The 18136-nt window shown below is 41.8% G+C and overlaps 1 protein-coding gene across 1 annotated transcript in view; it reads right to left on the reverse strand.

The window, feature by feature from the left end:
• Positions 1-18136, reverse strand: part of ANK3 (ankyrin 3) — a gene marked incomplete at its 5' end in the record, with an annotated part of 210121 nt that overhangs the window by 121007 nt on the left and 70978 nt on the right. The window contains one exon of the mRNA XM_082486798.1: positions 6671-6769. Coding sequence (XP_082342924.1) covers positions 6671-6769 — 99 coding nt within the window. The remainder of the gene's footprint in view (positions 1-6670; positions 6770-18136) is intronic.

Raw genomic sequence — 18136 nt, forward strand, 5'->3', positions numbered from 1 at the left:
CTAGACTAGACCCTTAAAAACTACTTCAGTGCTCCCCTGAGCACAGTGCCTGACCCCCCCCCCCCTCCCAGCTTATGTCTACGGCTGACAAGGTCCCTGTGGCACAGGAGGTGGCAGGCAGTCATGCTTGGCCAGCTAGAGCTAGAGCTCATTCTAGTCCACACAGCAGTCACTATCACCAGATGCATCACATGGCATGACACAACATTACAATGCAATGTAGGTGCTTGTTGGGACAGATGATCTATAGCTATTGTTAAGACGATGTCAGGACTCCCACTGTAAAAATCAAATACACTTGAAGACAGCACATTTAGCTGCAGAGATCTTTTTTTGTATTCTGAAAAGATACCGTCTATTCACCTGGCTTGGTTAATTGCTATATGGCATCAAAAGCATGTAAAGAAATATGCAGAGGCAATCTGAAATACAGATCACAAAGATTTTGTTTATAAAACGAAAATCTGAGATTAAAAGAGACTGCTCTGAACTCAACAAGACTTCACTGATTTTGTCAGGAGATTTTTCTAGTTGCTTATTTACTGTTCATACAGACTATACTATGTGAAGCGTAAAATATATTACGTGTATTAGGAAGCAAACTTGCCTTAATATGATAGCCTGCAATGGCTCAGAAAAAACATTACAAACGATTATGACAATAATCTGCAGATTAAGGACTCTCTAAGTATGCGCTGACATGATAAATCATATCATCTGTATTATCTATCCCTCCAGAGAGCCTGAGAGCAGCTCCAGCAAAGCCAGCAGGACAACAAAAGGAGTTCTGCTTAGGCACAAGCTTCCCACAAGCATTCCTCACCCATCTCTGGGGCTGCTGCTCTTTCTTTAGCTTTTATTGCAAACACCACTACCCCCACCCCCCCAATAAATGAGATCTAAGCACTGTTTCTGGTTCCTGTTGAGGCTCAGATACCTGTGTAGCTCTCCGATTTTGTTAAACTGGGTTCACAACTGGCTTGAGGTTAGCAGATGACGGTGCGGGCAGTTGGGCGTCCCTGCTGCAGCGTGTTTCCCTGCCAGCACATGTGGCTCTAAGGGCCCCCTGAATAGCATGGGTAAGCACAGACCAGCCTCCCTGTGCTCCCCAGCTACCCCTTCCCTGTTAACGCTCACCCAGGATTTCCCTCACGCAATGGGATCCTCTGGGCTGTACCCCATGGTAGCCTCAGTACCACAACTCTCACATCAGCGAGCATCAGCTTCAACCCAGGCTATCAGCAATGAAATTAAGCACAACACCCAGTAAAAACTTAACTGTGGTGCAAATATTCAGCAAGAGCTAGTCAGACTTTCAGCCAAATCCCAAAGCCTGTCTGTGGCCTTGGCAGGAGCACGACAGGCACTCCACTCCCCTGAGCCTGAGGTAGAAGGTGTGCTTCCCCAGGGGAGCAATTACTGCTGCCTCCAGAGTTCATCATCCCCATCACTGCTTAGTGACTCTCCATGCACGTTCTTCAGCCAAGCAGGGCTCTGTATCTCATAATCCCTCCATGCTGTAAGTCTCCTGATTTCTTCACTTCATTGGCACTATTGCAAACTGCCCTTTTTGTACAATAGGGCAACAAATGAGGTTTGCTCTTCCTACACATGCAAAGTGCACTTAGAGTGCCAAGTCAGCGTTATTCTTGTAGTTATTTTCTATCTTAATACACATGGCTTTTCTGGAGCAGCTTATATATGATCTGATGCAACTTAAAAGAGCATATCCCACATGTTTTCATGCAGATATGAGTGCTGGCCTGTTATACAGCTGCAAAATCAGTAGAACGAAGATTACAAACACTTATTGTTAATCCAGGCTAAAACTTGCTTGCTGCCTGCTTCAGACAAATTCACTGTGGCATATGCAGTCTTAGACAACCAAAGCAAATCAAGCTAATTTAATCAACCTCTCTAATTAAACTTTATTTTTTAAAGTCTTTTCTGGAAGACAGAGGAAAAAATAATTAGGGCAACATTCAGTAAACACGTTACATGAGGCATTAATAGGTCTTTGCTTAGAATGTTAGTTAAAAACCTGAATGATAAAAGCTGTCTTGGATGGACAAAAGCAGCACATAGTTTTTGAGCAGTACCCTTAAGAATTCAGTACAAAGCCTCAAGTCCCAGCTGCTAGACGTCTCACATGAAAAAAGGACAGAGAGAAGATAAACAGCTGGTTAAAATAAACAACGCAGCATAAGCATGAACTGAAAGGAAAAAAAAAAAAAAAAAAAAGAGATGGCTGAGCCTCAAAATAGTTGTAAGATCATTTTTGGAAATAACCTCATATGCCTACGCGTTATTTCAACTCCTAACTGCAATTTGCAGGTATGCAACAATATTTACGGCGCTCATCAAATCCTAGTCCTAATGAATATAGAGAAATTGGGCACCCATGGATGACTTTTACAATAATTTAAACAGGATAAGGATTTAGCCTTTCACATCAACCTTTTGTGCAGTACTTCAGCACTGCAGTTTCCAGGACCATCTGCCAGCAGCAAACAAAAATGCTCATGGAAATGACTAAGGAAAAGAAATCATTACCCCAAGTTATTTAATATGCAAGAAAGTCTTTATATGAATTTATCTATAAAATTATTATGTTTGTGAAAAATAAAAATAGACATTATGTGGAGCATATTTCCAGTACCCCATACAGGGAATGGACTGCAGGAACAGATCACAAAATGACAGCTGAATAGCTAAATCTGTCCCACTTAAGAGTCAGCATAGCAAATCCTTGCCCTGTTAGTGTTTGGTCAACAACAAACACAGTATCGTCTGCATACTCATTTAAAGGTCAATTACAGACCTGATACAGGAGAAACAATGGCCTACGAATTTCTGCCTCTGAGCAAAAGAAACAAGCAATTTTCAAGAATTTTTGTCCTTTCATGTGAGTGCAGAACCTTTGCCATTCACCTTTAAGGAGGTATTTTGTGCTCCATAACCAACATTTGCATTAAATAATATCATGATGTCCGAGACAAAAATCTATTTTAATTAAACAAAAAAACTTCTGCTCATGTCTTTAAAACCTCTTAAAATAATAATAAAAAAAAAAAAAAAAACAAAAACAACTCATGCACACAAAAAAAAAAAAAAGAGAGCAGTCTCTCGTTTATAAATCTTATAAATCTCACTAATTTTCATGTGCAAATCCCATCTGTTCATCAATTTGTGTGTGCATTCAGCACCTGTACCTGCCCTCGCAGAACACCACAAGGCTGGGCTCTGACTGGGCATCCAGCTGATAGGCATGACACATGTATCAGAAAAGACAGCCTTGGCTGCTCTTTGCCTTTCAATACGTTCAGTGGTAGTGATGGTGTCACAAAAGGGTATGACTGAAGGTTTTGTCATCCTGTATTATTTTAAGGCCATTCTATGTTTTGGACATTACAAGAAGAACGGGGCTTAAAAAAAAATGAAATTACTGCAAAGTTGACATGCCTTAATTTCTCTGTCGTGAAAAACCAACATTGGGTCAGGTAGGAATAACAAAAAAGATTTAGCAGAAACATGTTATAACAGCTCACAGAAATTATTCTTTGCTATTGAATGTGAGAATTAGACAGACACTCCTGAAACAACGTCCTTTCTTCATCTAGCACCACATTACTCTCAGCCTTCTATTGTTTCTCCTATTGATTTCTAAATCCTTCCTGATCCAATCCAGTGATGCTCTTCCCTTTTCTCAATCCTGCAGCTGCCTGCTTGGTTCTGTGAGTCTCCCTGGCAGAGGCAGACGACACCCAGACCACAGGCTGGTAAACCTTTGCCAGGATGAGTCAGTGTCGTCGGGAGCAAAACTTCCACTTAGTCACTAACTGCCAGAAAATGATGCCTCTGGTAATGCAGAGAAGTGCAACGATAAGTGACACACGTACAGCACAAGCAGGAGACGTTATGCAAATCCCTTTTGATTTATGGAGAGGATGGGTGTTTGGGGAAACAGGCAGTATCTGGGCGAAGCCAGAAAAAACAAACCACCACTTCGTGAAACACGCTCATCCTTTGCCTTTTGCCTCACTGGGAAGCTCTGCCAGATTCAGGAACTGTTAATGCTTCTGCCCTCTTCCTGGATCCTGTTTCCACCCCAGTCTGTATTTTTAGTTATTTAAATTATCCTATTGTCTGACCCTGGAGTCTGTGATACAGAAAATGAAGCAGACCATGAATTTTCATAACTAAAAGAAAAGAACAAGCTGGACTCCAGCTATTTAAAGTAGTGGTCCTCAACATTTTGGCTGCAGTGGGCCATATAAATGCTTGCAGAGAGAAAGTAAGTAGTCCCATACCACGTGCCTCTCTCCATGCTCTGACCAACTGCACATCTGTCACGTCACCAAAATGTGGCCCTCCCCACCACATGGTAGGCATACACCCCTCAGCCTGGCAGCCCCCATGTAGCACGTAGGAGGCAGGTATTTTAGTCCAGAAATTATACCCACAGTTCACATCCTTGAAAAGTCATTTCTTCCATGTATCCCAATTAGAAAAACCAGCAACTTTTTACAAAGAAACCATGACTGACTTCTAAAGATAAAATAGAAGAAGTAATAAAGAAAAACATGTGGAGAGAGTGAAGAGATGACAAAATAAATTGACCCAGTTTCTGAATTTGCCACAGAAATAAAAAATATGGATGTGCCTCAACAAGCACTGCAGGATATCTCAGAGACTGCTGAAATGCTGGAAAATCAAACAGAAACCTCTGGATACAGTAATAACCATAGGAAAAAAAATATTCTTAGGTTATACCTTTGTTTTGTTTAGAATGATTCTGGTAGAATCAGAGGGTTGTGGTTAGTGGTGCAGAGTCTATGTTAGCTCAGAGTTGTGGTTAGTGGTGCAGAGTCTAGTTGGAGGTCAGTAACAAGTGGTGTCCCTCAGGGGTCAGTACTGGGTCCAGTCCTGTTCAATATATTCATCAATGATCTGGATGAAGGGATAGAGTGTACCATCAGCAAGTTTGCTGATGACATGAAACTGGGAGGAGTGGCTGACACGCCAGAAGGCTGTGCCACCTTACAGCGTGACCTGGACAGGCTGGAGAGTTGGGTAGAGAGGAACGTAATGAAATCCAACAAGGGTAAATGTAGGGTACTGCATCTGGGGAGGAATAACCCCACGGATCAGTACAGGTTGGGGGCTGACCTCCTGGAGCAGCTCTGTGGAAAGGGACCTGGGAGTCCTGGGGGACAACAGGATGACCATGAGCCAGCAATGTGCCCTGGCGGCCAAGAGGGCCGATGGCATCCTGGGGTGCATCAAAAAGAGTGTGGCCAGCAGGTCGAGGGAGGTCATCCTCCGCCTCTACTCTGCCCTGGTGAGGCCACACCTGGAGTACTGCATCCAGTTCTGGGCTCCCCAGTTCAAGAAAGACAGGGATCTGCTGGAGATGGTCCAGCAAAGGGCTACAAAGATGATTAGGAGATTGGAACATCTTTCATATGAGGAAAGGCTGAGGAACTTGGGTCTCTTTAGTCTAGAGAAAAGAAGACTGAGGGGGGATCTTATTAATGCTTTCAAATACTTAAAGGGAGGATGCCAGAGGGATGGGAGGAGTCTTTTTTCATTGGTGCCCATTGATAGGACGAGGGGTAATGGGCACAAGCTTGAACATAGGAAGTTCCATCTTAACATGAGGAGGAACTTCTTCACTTTGAGGGTAGTGGAGCACTGGAACAGGCTGCCCAGAGAGGTTGTGGAGTCTCCCACTCTGGAGATGTTCAAAACCCGCCTGGACGCTATCCTGTGCGACCTGTTGTAGGTGGCCGTGCTCTGGCAGGGGGGTTGGACTAGATGATCTCCAGAGGTCCCTTCCAACCCTGACTATTCTGTGATTCTGTGGTAGAAATTGTACAGAATTAAAAATGGAAGATGGATGGGTAATAAGTTATTATTTCAAGAAAATGACAATTGCAAAAAGTTACAGGCACAGCTCCTGAGGGTTATCTCACACGCACAGGAGTGTGTTGCAAAGACTGCCATGACAGCGCCACTAGTTCTAGGTCTAGAACTAGTTCCAAACATTTGAACTTTTGCCTTCCCTTTTTGCCACTGTGTAAGGAAATACAGCAATTAGATATAACCATATGCATTGCGCTTCTAAGTCACTCAGTGGATAGAGTTAGGTGTCAGCCTGATGGAAATCCTCACTACGCCCAGCAGGTTTGCCGACAAATCCAAGCCAGCAGCTAAGCACCCAGTCAGACAGAGGCTGAGCTGCATGACACTCAGCAACAGCGCCGTGCTCTCTGTCACTGCCCTGTGGATAACGAAAGGCAAACACACACTGCAGTTCAAAGTTACTCTTTTAGCATTCAAATTATGAAATATCTGAATCGAATTCTTGTCTTAGTATTTTCCTATACGTTCACCTCTACCCCCAAATAGCTAGAAGCAGCTCCTAATTAAATGCTCTACAGAGAACAAGGAAAATTGTTCATTCTGAGCTTTGCCATACATGGCATTTCCCACACTGCTTCAAGAGATGTAAATTGTTAGCATCCTACTGCAGCCATTTTATAACAAAGAAATGCAGTGCAGCTATGGTAGCCTGCCAGGAAGATGAATGATTTAAGCTGCACCGCAACTAACAGGTCAGAGGCAAGAATTCCACACAGTCCCTCACAGCAGTCATGCTTAAGCTTACCCTTGTTTTGGCATCAATTTTAGCTCCTCGATCAAGTAGGAGTTTGACCATATTTGCATTTCCCCTCTTCGATGCAACGTGTAACGGCGTGATATCATTCTGCGGAAGAAAAAAAAAAAAAAGAAAGTAAATATCCATATATATCCATATATCTTCCTTTCATGGACTCCGTGATCAGTTTGCTCACAGAATGATTTATACCCAATTTGCTAAAGCATATCGCAGTTTTGTTTCCCTGGGAGCATGAAAGCAAAGGGAAGCTGCGTTTACTCACACATGTGAATTACTGGCCTGATACCTCAACATATATATTATGAAGACAGTCAAGTTGTGGTTGGCGTTACAAGAAGACATAATTGTGCCTCAGTTTTCAGCTTTTGTATAAGAGTTAAATTTATGCAATTTCACTGACTAAACTCTAGCAATTTAATTCAGCTATGGTTGTTTCTGAGCACATAAGGATAAGGATTCATACCTCACAACTTCATTGGCCTTGTAGGAGCCATAGAAAATAAACAAAACCATTACAACTGTAGGTCTAGTTCAAAAGTGACAAGATGCCCGTACTGTTTATTTCTGAACATTATCTGTGAGTTCCGAAAGCCTCATAAGCACCTTTGTTTCAGTTACATCACTAATTTCACCTACCTCACTAATTTCACCTACCAAATTTGTTCCTCTAATTGACGTACACTGTACTTCGAGTGAGACTGTAAATGCGTGTAGATGTCCCGTCCCGTCCCCCCACACACACACACGGTGCCTGGCAGGCCAGCATCGTGCAGCGACGCTGCGCACCGGGGACAGTTACATAACTGATGTCTGCGCGCACAAACACACTTTTTTAACAAGATGGAGCGAGGACATTTCTTCATGCTCTGATGAATCCTTTATCTTGCAGCGTATGAAGGCCACATCCTGTATGTATTTGATCGTATGGAGCCAAGTAAAAATAAAAGGATTTAAATAGAGCATGCAGCTACTGTACGAAGACAAATAGACTTTTTAAAGAACACGTTTCTGTGTATTCAGGGGCAGCACAAACAGCTGGCTGAGTAAAACCAGCTTCTCCATGACCGAGCAGAAAGCAGTAAATTTTAGTGAGCATGTGTCCTATGGCTGACTGAATCAGAAAGGCACCCATCACCTTGAATAGCTGGAGAGTGGTACAAGCGTCTTGCCTGGCCAACAGACCGTTAAATAGTGCTTCCTCAAAACTGCAGGTGAGTGGAGTGACAGAAAACCAGCACTGAAAAAAATCCCCTCTCAGGTGTGACAAGCTGACTCACAGCTTAATAATAACGCTGAGTACCTAAGCCGGTCTTGCTACATTTTCATTTACACAAAATTTCACTATGAAGCTAACTCACAGCTACTAGAAAGTATTAATTAATATTATCACAGGGATAAAATACATTTTTCTTTCTTTCTTTTCTTTTTTTAGCCAGATGAAACGACAGAGCTTCTTTCTCCACTGTTAATGATCATTAGAGCCTCAAAGTGACTACTATTGCAGGGTAACTTCTCATTTCTTTAAAAAATGAAGTAAAACAAAAAGATGCTTAGCACATTAAACAAGAAGTAAACTATGCCTAATCCTTCCAGGGATGTAAAACCGTCTGATCGCTTAAGCTGTAATTTGTAAGTTGGTTTTGAAAAAAAGAATTCATTCAACTTGACTGGGAGTTGACATTGGATATAGTATGGGGTCAGTATATTACTTTATCAGCCACAAAGAGGACAGAAAAAGAGGAGAAAAATGATCATCAGGAGGTACTTTCTGCTTTTCATCTCTTCCCAGGAGGAAAGATGTTACTGGGGTCAGAGGGAGAGAGATGAATTCTACTTTCCTGAGAAAAAACAGTAAAGGAAATAACTTTTATGTCTTCAAGTTAAGGGTACTGCAGGTAATTTAGACTGAAGGACCACCTTTTTCCACTTGCTGGGCTTGACTGGCAATGAGGTTAACACAGTCTAATAAACCTTAGTGCCCCATTAATATGTCAAAATAATTTAGTACTAATAATTTAGTAACTAATAATAATCAGAGGGGTCATCTCCAAGAGGGATCTTACAGTAGGCATCTGCTACTGACCTCCAAACCAAGATAAGGCCAATGAAGGCTAATGTCATCCCTGTCTACAAGAATGGCTTAAAGGAGGATCCAGGAAATTATAGGCCTGTTAGTCTTACTCCAATCCCTGAGAAAGTTATGGAATGAATCTTCCTGGGTGCTATCACAGGTCAAATTAAGCACGTGACTGGGAAGAGCCAGCATGGATTCCCCAAGGGCAAATCATGCTTGACAAATCTGATTGCCTTCTACAACAAAGTAACCTTGGTTGATGTGGGGTGAACAGTGGACATGGTCTACCTGGATTTCTCCAAGGCTTTCAATACAATTCCCCACAGCCCTCCTCCCAGAGAAACTGATGCGTTACAGCCTAGACAAGTGGTCTGTGTGGTGGGTGGGGAACTGGCTGACAGGCTGCACCCAGAGGGTGGTGGTAAATACCTTTTTCAGACTGGCAACTTGTCACAAGTGGGTCCTGCAGGGATCTGTATGGGGCCCAACACTGTTTAATATATTCATAAGTAATCTGGATGATGGGATCAAGTGTACCCTGAGGAATTTTGCTGATACCAAACTGAGTGGGGAAGTGGACACTGTGGAAGGGAGAGCCACCCTGCAGGAACACCTGGATAGGCCGGAAGAGCGGGCTAACAAGAACCTTATGAAGTTCAACAAGGACAAGTGGAAGGTCTCCTTACACTCCTGGGAAAACATAATCCAGGAGTGCAGCACTGACTGGGATCTACCTGTCTGGGAAGCAGCTCTGTGGAAAGGGACCTGGGGGTCCTGGTGGACACCAAACTCAATCTGAGTGAACAGTGCACTGTTGCGGCAAAGAAAGCCAACAGGATGCTGGGTTGCATCTACAAGGGCATCATCAGCAGAGGTAAAGAAGTCATTATCCCACTCTACTCAGCATTTGTCAGGCCATATGTGGAATACTGTGTTCAGTTTTGGTCCCTGCTATGCAAAAAAAGCTGTGGATAGGCTGGAGAGGGTCCACAGAAGGGCCACCAAGTTGATCAAAGGGCTGGGAAGCCTGTCATACGTATGAGGAAAGGCTGAGAGAACTGGGTTTGTTCAGCCTTGAGAGAAGAAGGCTTAGGGGAGACCTTATTACCATGTTCCAGTATTTAAAGGGTGGCTACAAAGAAGATGGAGACTCCCTTTTTACAAGGAGTCACATGGAAAAGATGAGGGGTAATGGGTACAAGTTACTCCTGGGGAGATTCCAACTGGACACAAGAGGAAAATTTTTCACTACGAGAACAATCAGCCATTGGAATAATCTCCCCAGGGAAGTGGCAGATTCCCCAATACTGGGCACTTTTAAGATTCAGCTGGACAGGGTGATGGGCCATCTTGTCTAGACCATGCCTTTGCCAAGAAAGGTTGGACCAGATGATCCTTGAGGTCCCTTCCAACCTGGTATTCTATGGTTCTATGAATTTACTGCACCATGCACAGACTAGAAGAAATACCTTTTCTAAGCATCAATAAAGAAATAGAGGAGGAAGGGACAGCATTACAAAAGCTAAGACAAATACATATTAGAAGTCTGGTTCTCGTTCATCTTAACACTAAGCTAAATCAATCTAGTGCAGAACAGGGGATGGTACATCCACATAAGAATGTGCACTTTGGATCTAATTGTTTGCCAGTCCAATCGTTCAAAGCTCCTGTTGCCTTAAATGAAGGAGAGTTGATTCTAGAGTGGATGGATGACTGCTGGCAGATACACACCTCAACTCCAGAAGAGATGACTTCCATTTAGCAGTTAAGGTTTAGATCACACTGTTTGCTTGCAACAGGGAAAAAAACCCTAAAAGTCCATTTTTATGTTCAAAAATAAGTCCTGTTCAAACGATCTTCATGTTTCTGATTAGTCCTGAAACTATCAGGACAGTGCAGTTCTCTCTCAGCTTCTGACAGGGGCGAGCACTTCTGCAAGCTGGAGAGCTAGCAATCCATCTTTCCTCCATTTGATCACTTGTCTTCAAGAAAAACGTATAAATTTAATGTCCCTAGGATCTTGAAACCTTGAGTTACATTTAGTTGAAAATAGGCAGCAGTAAGTTCACGTTAGGACGAGATGGATGGATAAAGGATATGATCACTTTAGACACAGTTTGTTAGGAAAACCAACTACAGACAGCTAACCCTGAAATAATGAATTGAGCAGAAGAAATCAAGCAAATGAATCCCTATATGCCCAGTGAAATATCTGTCCTTATGGATGATCAAACTCAGCTCCTCTTTCCTGGGAAAAGAGCACTGCAGCACTCGCTCTCTGGAAAGGAGGATGCAGTTTTTGTCGTACTCTACTAACCTATTCAGACAGTTCATAAAAAGAATTAAGAGACAAAAAAGAAAAAGCATGTTTAGCCTTTTTCAGCCCTAACAGCTCAGGAAAACGTTGTGGGGAAATGAAGGGGAGAAAAAAGAGGGGACAGATCTCTACTGAGAATTTAATTTTGCCATTTAGCTATTTAAGCTTTTACTGGTAATAATTCTTCTGGCTGAGAGTTCTGACTCCACGCAGTTGAAGAGATGCATTATGTGAATGCTTGAATAATTGCATGCTGAAGTTCAGGGCAAGCAACTTGTCTTTGGTCAATACTGTGTTGTGCCAAGGCTTAAAGGATTATATCTAGACGTATCATGCATATAGCCCCTTCCCATCTCTCATCTGGCAATTAAGAATGTAAACTGAGTAATGAATAAACCTCAGACGTCATCATCATTAATGTTTCTGATGACAAAAGGTAAAGCAAGCAACTCAAAATCCAGTTGTTTGTACTTGTCACAAGAAACTAGAGATAAAAAAGCTTCACAATATGCGCAGCTTGGGTGTAGGTTATTAACACTAAAACTGTGGTATCAGCAAACAATATAGCCACCAAGTATAAGGTTCTGAATTCTTCACTAAATCAACAGCATCTGCTGTCTTTTCAGTCTATTTTTATCTGTTTGATCTTCTATAAATTTCTCCCTTTGTTCTTAAGATAGAATAATAAATCAGGAAACTTTTGAAGATGTTTTCCTGCAGTAATAAAGCTGAAATGCCTTCAAAACATTGCCATTAAAAGATGTGGTTCAGATCTAGAATATCTGTTGGAGTGCCTCTTGCCCTCGCTGTTGAAATATCAAATGCTGGATAATGTCTCAGGTAGACCCCTTGACACTAGGATCCAACTTGCCATTCAACTTGAGGGTTAACAAATTCTACAGGGAATATGAAATAACTTGCGAGAGTAGCAACCTAAAACTATGCAATAAATGCTCATAGGATTACGAACTAGCACATAGCCTTTCCTCCCCCTCTTGGCAGATTTCCTGGGGTACGAAACTTGAAGTACTCTGAAACTATGTAGTGTAAAGTGTGACAGATTAGATGCGTGCACATTTTTTTTTCTATACCTCAGAACATTGTGGATGGCTTTTTTCCCTTTATCTCTATCCATTGCCTGCTGCAGCCACCACCATCTCACAGAGGGCCTGTGCCTTTCTTCAAAGTCTCACAACATCCAGAAATGCGATGGGTGAAGAGTGACCTGCTTTTACATTCACTGGCTTTTGCTTGTGCCTGATCAGAGAAAACACTAAGTCCTTTCAGACACTTCTGAAATTTTCACAAGAAAATTCAAAAAACTTTTAGTTATCCTGTGCCAAGCAATAAGCCACCTACATTTCCTATCTGAAATGAGATCAGCTCCCCTCTGACATATGGCATTATCCACTACAAGTTCACTACAGCAGTCAGAATTACTTCTTACTATTACAAATCAGCAACACGAATGGTTAGGAAGTCAGAAAAAAATAAGGGAAAAAATTAAAATTGACAGACTGCAAGTACAGTACATCTTTAAAGTTTTATTTTAATGCATTTAGAAAATGAGGTATTCCCCCTGGTTGCTGGTATGCTATGCTGTCCTATGGGACTGCCACTTTCTCCCATCAGACAGCCTGAGTTTACAAGCATAAGGATGCTAATAATAAATAAAAAAAAATAAATGTTTGCACTTACAGTATCATATTGGGCTTTGAAGTGTACGTTTTTAAAAAAAGCACACACAAAAAAGGGTAAACCTCTCCTAGTCATACGCTGCATTGTTTTAAATGCTGACTGACTAGCAGGTCACGGAGGGACTGTGAAGACTCACTGCCAGCATCATGGGGACTTGGTATTTCTCCTTACTACCAATGAGAGAATTTACCTCCACCTCTGAGCTCTCCTCCCAGCCCCTCAGTGGAGTATAGTTTTAAACAGAAAAATGTCACTTCTTTATCTTTGATTTTTTTTAAAGAACACAGTTTCTTACCAAAATGCTCAGATTAACTTGGAGTTTAGTAAGAGAGTCCTTCTCAGTTCTCAACTGAGAGCAGACTCTGGGAAGAGCTTAACATTGACAAAGTATGTGTGAATAAAACAGAAGCTGAAACTAGACAGACTGCCAAAGCAGAAATTTCTTATAAAGTCTTGAAAACCCTTCCATCATTAGGGATTCTTCAAGAAGGAGCATAATGTTGGTTGTTGTATACTGGAATTGTCATCAACAACACTGCATGGATATTACCACTATTACCAGGGTGGGGGAAAATTGTACTGTGCATGTGAAGATTGTCATACGCAACTATGCCGCTACATTTGTGTATGAAAATACTCAATATTCTCTCCTTCTGTATTTTTCTGCAATTCAGAATTGGAGCTACAACACAGCAGAACCCCTGCAGAGAGAAAAGACATATTCTAGTAGAAGTTACTGGGATTGCTGAGACTTGTATAGGACTTCCAGAAATTAAAGAAATTATAGGTACAAACACACAATCAGAAGCTTTCCAGGAAACCTTACAACAGTGCATAGTTTTTCAGCTTTTTTCTCCTCTACTTAATGTTAATAAGTCTTATATGGTGCTAATTTAGTTCTTGTATGCTTATATACTTTTCTTTCTTCAGGCTTGAGATATATAAAATGAATCCTGGAAGAAAAGAAGGAAGAATATAGAAAGGAATTGTTACGGCAAACTACCACTAGGGAAATAAAAAGATGTTTTTCTCTTATGTTACTGTCACTTACATATTGCCTTCTCTTTTTGATGGGCTAATGGTGTTCTGCTCCTCAGCCTGAGGGTCATCATTAATGCATGTTGTCCTCACACCACCCTCTCAAAATTACCAAATCCTTTCTCAACCTTCCAGTAAGCAGACTTCCTGCAGGCAAAGCCCACTCCCAGTGGAACTGAGATCTCCTCTAGAATAAGGAGTGCTATGTATCGGGAAGACTGTTCAGAGGGTTGGATGCAGTTTTATGGCACAGTATAAACCTCCTATGTGCTTTGGCAAGAAAGGTATGGGCAGAGATCATCTTCACGTAGAGGATTCCCGCGCTACCTGAACCTTCTGACTTGTTCAAGTACAGAGTGGATGTGGGAGTCACAGAGGTTTCTTTCAGCTGTTGTTCTGGAAGCTAGAAAACAATTTCTTTCTTCCTTCTTTTCTAACCACTGTGCTCTTCAGACACCAGTGGAGCTTCAGAGGCATTTCCCCACCTGCACTAGACAGATCTCTCCACCGGAAGATAATCTCAGACAGAAGAATGATAGCTGAAAGACTGTGAAAGCAACTGCACCGACATGTTAATCTAGCTATGAAAGGAGATTGACTTCACCCTCAGTTACTCTTTATTCTCTCCCTCCACTTTTTTTAGCCCATATGTGACTACCTCCCAATTAAGTAAGAGGGAAATATGGTGATGCAATGAAGGGATTTCTTTAGTTTTGAAGGGTTTCAGAGAAACATAGCCACGCACGTGAAGATGTACTACAGAAAAAGGATGATGAATAGACATATAATGCCTGTTACTGCTACAATGCATACATACGCCGCCAGTAATTGTGACAGGTGTATTGCTGAGTTTGAGCCCAAGAAATCAAGCTATTTGGAATGAGTATTTTTCCTTCATTACAAAATAGCAAACATCCAGCCCAATAAGGAGATCTTATTTCACTTGGACCAAGGTTACGAAGGCTGTTGGAGCTGCCTCCCAGTAAACAGGCAGAATCAGGAGAATCAGAAGCTGATTTACTGAAATGATCTCCATACATCCCACACAGAACTTTCCATGTCATGCCATCTTTCCTGCACTTGCAGCAAGGCTAGAGAAGAAAGCACAGACACAGAACTGCTAGCGCAGTTCAGTGGAAGAGCTGACATGAAATCAGTTGCTGGGCTGGAAAGAGTGCAAAGCAAAAGCAGGTACCTTTCCAACCCTCCCAGCCTCTACGGTCAGCAGGTACACAGGCTGGCAAGCGCTGTAACACCTGTAAGAGCTCCTGGAGCTATGCCTATTTTTCTTAGATGCAGTGAAAGAAGGGAACAAGGGAGTATATGACAGCTGAGAAGCAGGCAGGTGTATACTGGTGAGGGGAGCAGCTGCTACTGCATATCACTGGGGACATCATTTACTTACAGTACAGCACCACCGCTCACCTCCTGCCCACAAACTGAGAGCCATCATCAAGCTCATGTCTTTCCCTGCCTTCATTCCTGAAACCTCAGGCCTCTCAGAAACCCACTGAAAACACAGCAGGGGAAGAGATCTTTGCCATAGGTCTGCCCTTCTTTTTCTTATGTCCTTTCACCAGCTCCTCTTTTCACCACGCTTGCCCTTGTCCTTAAAGCTCAGAGCTCTGCCTTCATCCTACGTGTCAATTCACATTTTCTCCACCCTTCCCCAGCTACACTGATAGTGGGAGCTGGCTATTTATCCTGCCCTCATGCATTTGTTTTCATGTTGCCCAATCCACACAAGCATCTTCTGTTACCATAATCGTCTGCTCTTGTTCAAATCTCTCCCCAGAATTGATACTTGCCTAAATAGTTTAAACATGAATTGAGACACTGACAAGTAGTGTCGATTCATATTTATTCAACAAGAACAAAGGAAAAATGGTTGATGGTTTGTAAAAGCACAAAGTGCACTCGACACCCTTCCGTCCTACAGTTTGTTCTTTGTACTTCTGAAAGCTACAGTACATACACACAGTATGATTTCAGCTGGGTTACAGCCTTTCCATATCTTTGCTCTGTTGCTTGCCTTAGGTTGTCAACAACTCACATAAGGGCCCTTCCTCCAGAGAGGAGATAGCACATTGTGGATATTGTTTACAGAAATTAAAACAAGAGGCAATGAGGTGGCAGTGGGCAGGCTGTACCTATGGGCCATTGTTAGTACCTCTTCTAGGAGTACCTCTACCTGTTTTGCAATTTGGGTAATCAAGAATCAAGCGAGGGTTCTGTTACTTGGTGCTGATAATGGTACTTCACACTCAACTTACACTGGTGCTTCGTTTGCTTACAAATTCACTGCTCTACCAGAATCTAACTCATCTTTCTGTGAAGCGCCTTTGTTACCCGCAGTCTGATAAGCACTAAAGAATAAAATTCAACTCCGTATTACTGTTATTTATGCTACAATTACTTCTGTCACAACTACTTTATCTAGATTTGCAACCACCATACAGTAGAGATGTGCTCTGCGGACGCCCCCACCCAGCTATCACAAGCACAAACAAGCCGTTCAGTGCTCTGAGTCACAGCATCAGCCCGCTGCTCTTTCGGGCTGATGTCATTGCATCTGCACTTCCCCGGCTATCTGAGCATCCCGCCTCTCTCTGACGATGACAACTAATGGAGGGAGAACCTGGAATTTCCAGGTCTTGACAAGGAGGGGAGGATGGCCTTACTACTTTGGACGTGCTCTCCATCAGCACCCCTAATCCAGAACAGAGATGCTGAAGCCTAAGATTTATTATTTTATTAAAACAAGCACAGGCAAATGATATTTAGTGGTACTGGTATGAAATGCTGCTAATTGCTAATGTAGTAGCATTGCTAATCCCTAATATGGTTTCTGAGCAGGAAAGAGTTGACCCAAGACCCCATTTGTCTTCCTTGCTCCTGTGATTAGAGTCTATCAAATACTGAATTGCCAAAGCTTATGACCATTGGAAATGCCTCCATGCTATAATTTGGTCAGTTTAAGGACTTGGGAATAAGAGGTCAATGTTATCAAAAATAGCAAAGAATGCATAGTCAGAAGCTTCCCAGAAACCCTTAACCCTCAAATCTACCCTTAGCTTGTGAGCTTCATGTGGATCTAACCTGGGATCCCTCTCTTACCAATAACATGAAATACACTTAATGATGAATGTGATTTGGAAAATGTCATTTGTGGGGGATATATTAGAGTTGATCCTTACCTTTGATAGTCTACTATCAGCTTGACCCAATATCTGCTAGTACTCTTCTCACCAGCGTTAGTAGGTACTGGCTCATGCCTTATAACAGTATTTTTTATCTTTGGGTATTTATCTTCATTAATAAATCACTGAATGATGCTATGTTGAATAAATAGTGGTCAGCACCAATACTTTTCACCTGCACTCTTACTTACAGTTTAAGGAAAACATTCTGGGTCCGTCTTTGTTCAAAATATCTATTCCTGCTCTATCACACCCTCCACCAACTCCACTTATTAATCACAATCTCTAAAAAAGAACTGTCCAGTTTTTTTTCAGGGGGGTGAAATGTGAGAAGTCTTGTAAGTAAAAGAGTAGATTCTATGCTAAATAAATGTGATAATATTTCATTGTTTTCATGGGCTTGCAGTCCTTATCATCAACACTTTGCTGCATGTAAATATGTTCCTTAACTATAAAAATGTTCAAGTTTTCAGATATACAAACTATCTAATGTAAAAGAAAATACTACATTTTGCTTTTTGCTATGTGGCAAATGTTCTAAGCAGTAGTACAGTACTTTTCCTCTTGTAAAAATAATGAACACAACATATGATCAAAATCTCTGAGAAGGACCTGCTGAGTTATCCATGTCACGTAATTCCCCACATACATATCATCTTGAATACACATTGGGTTTTTTTGCTTTTCCTACTTCAGTTGAAAGGTCGCTCCAGAATCTCATTACTTATATTTAACATTATTTGACAATTATTAAATAATATTAATTATTAATACTTAATATTAAGTATCTACATTTCTAGACAACATTTATTCATGGCCAGTTTATACCTATTTACTCTTATGTCAGCATTTGGCTTCAGTTTGAATGTTCTTGCTCCCTTGAGTTTCTCTCCCTCTTGTCCTAGGGACCACTCCCACATCTCCTCCCTGGCTTTGTTTGGGTGAGCCAAATTCTTGCACAGCCTCAGTTTGTTTTGTTGGGGGTTTTTTTGGTTGTTTTTTTTTTTTTTTTGTGTGTGTGTGTATGGTTGGTTGGTTTCTTGGGTGGGGGGTTTTTGTCTATATCAGAAATACCTTGGAACAACCTGAAATTGTATTTGCTTTTTTGGGCTTTTTTTATTTTTGGT

The sequence above is a fragment of the Vanellus vanellus genome, assembly GCF_965231255.1.
Source record: "Vanellus vanellus genome assembly, chromosome: 7".
Classification (NCBI taxonomy): Eukaryota; Metazoa; Chordata; class Aves; order Charadriiformes; family Charadriidae; genus Vanellus; species Vanellus vanellus.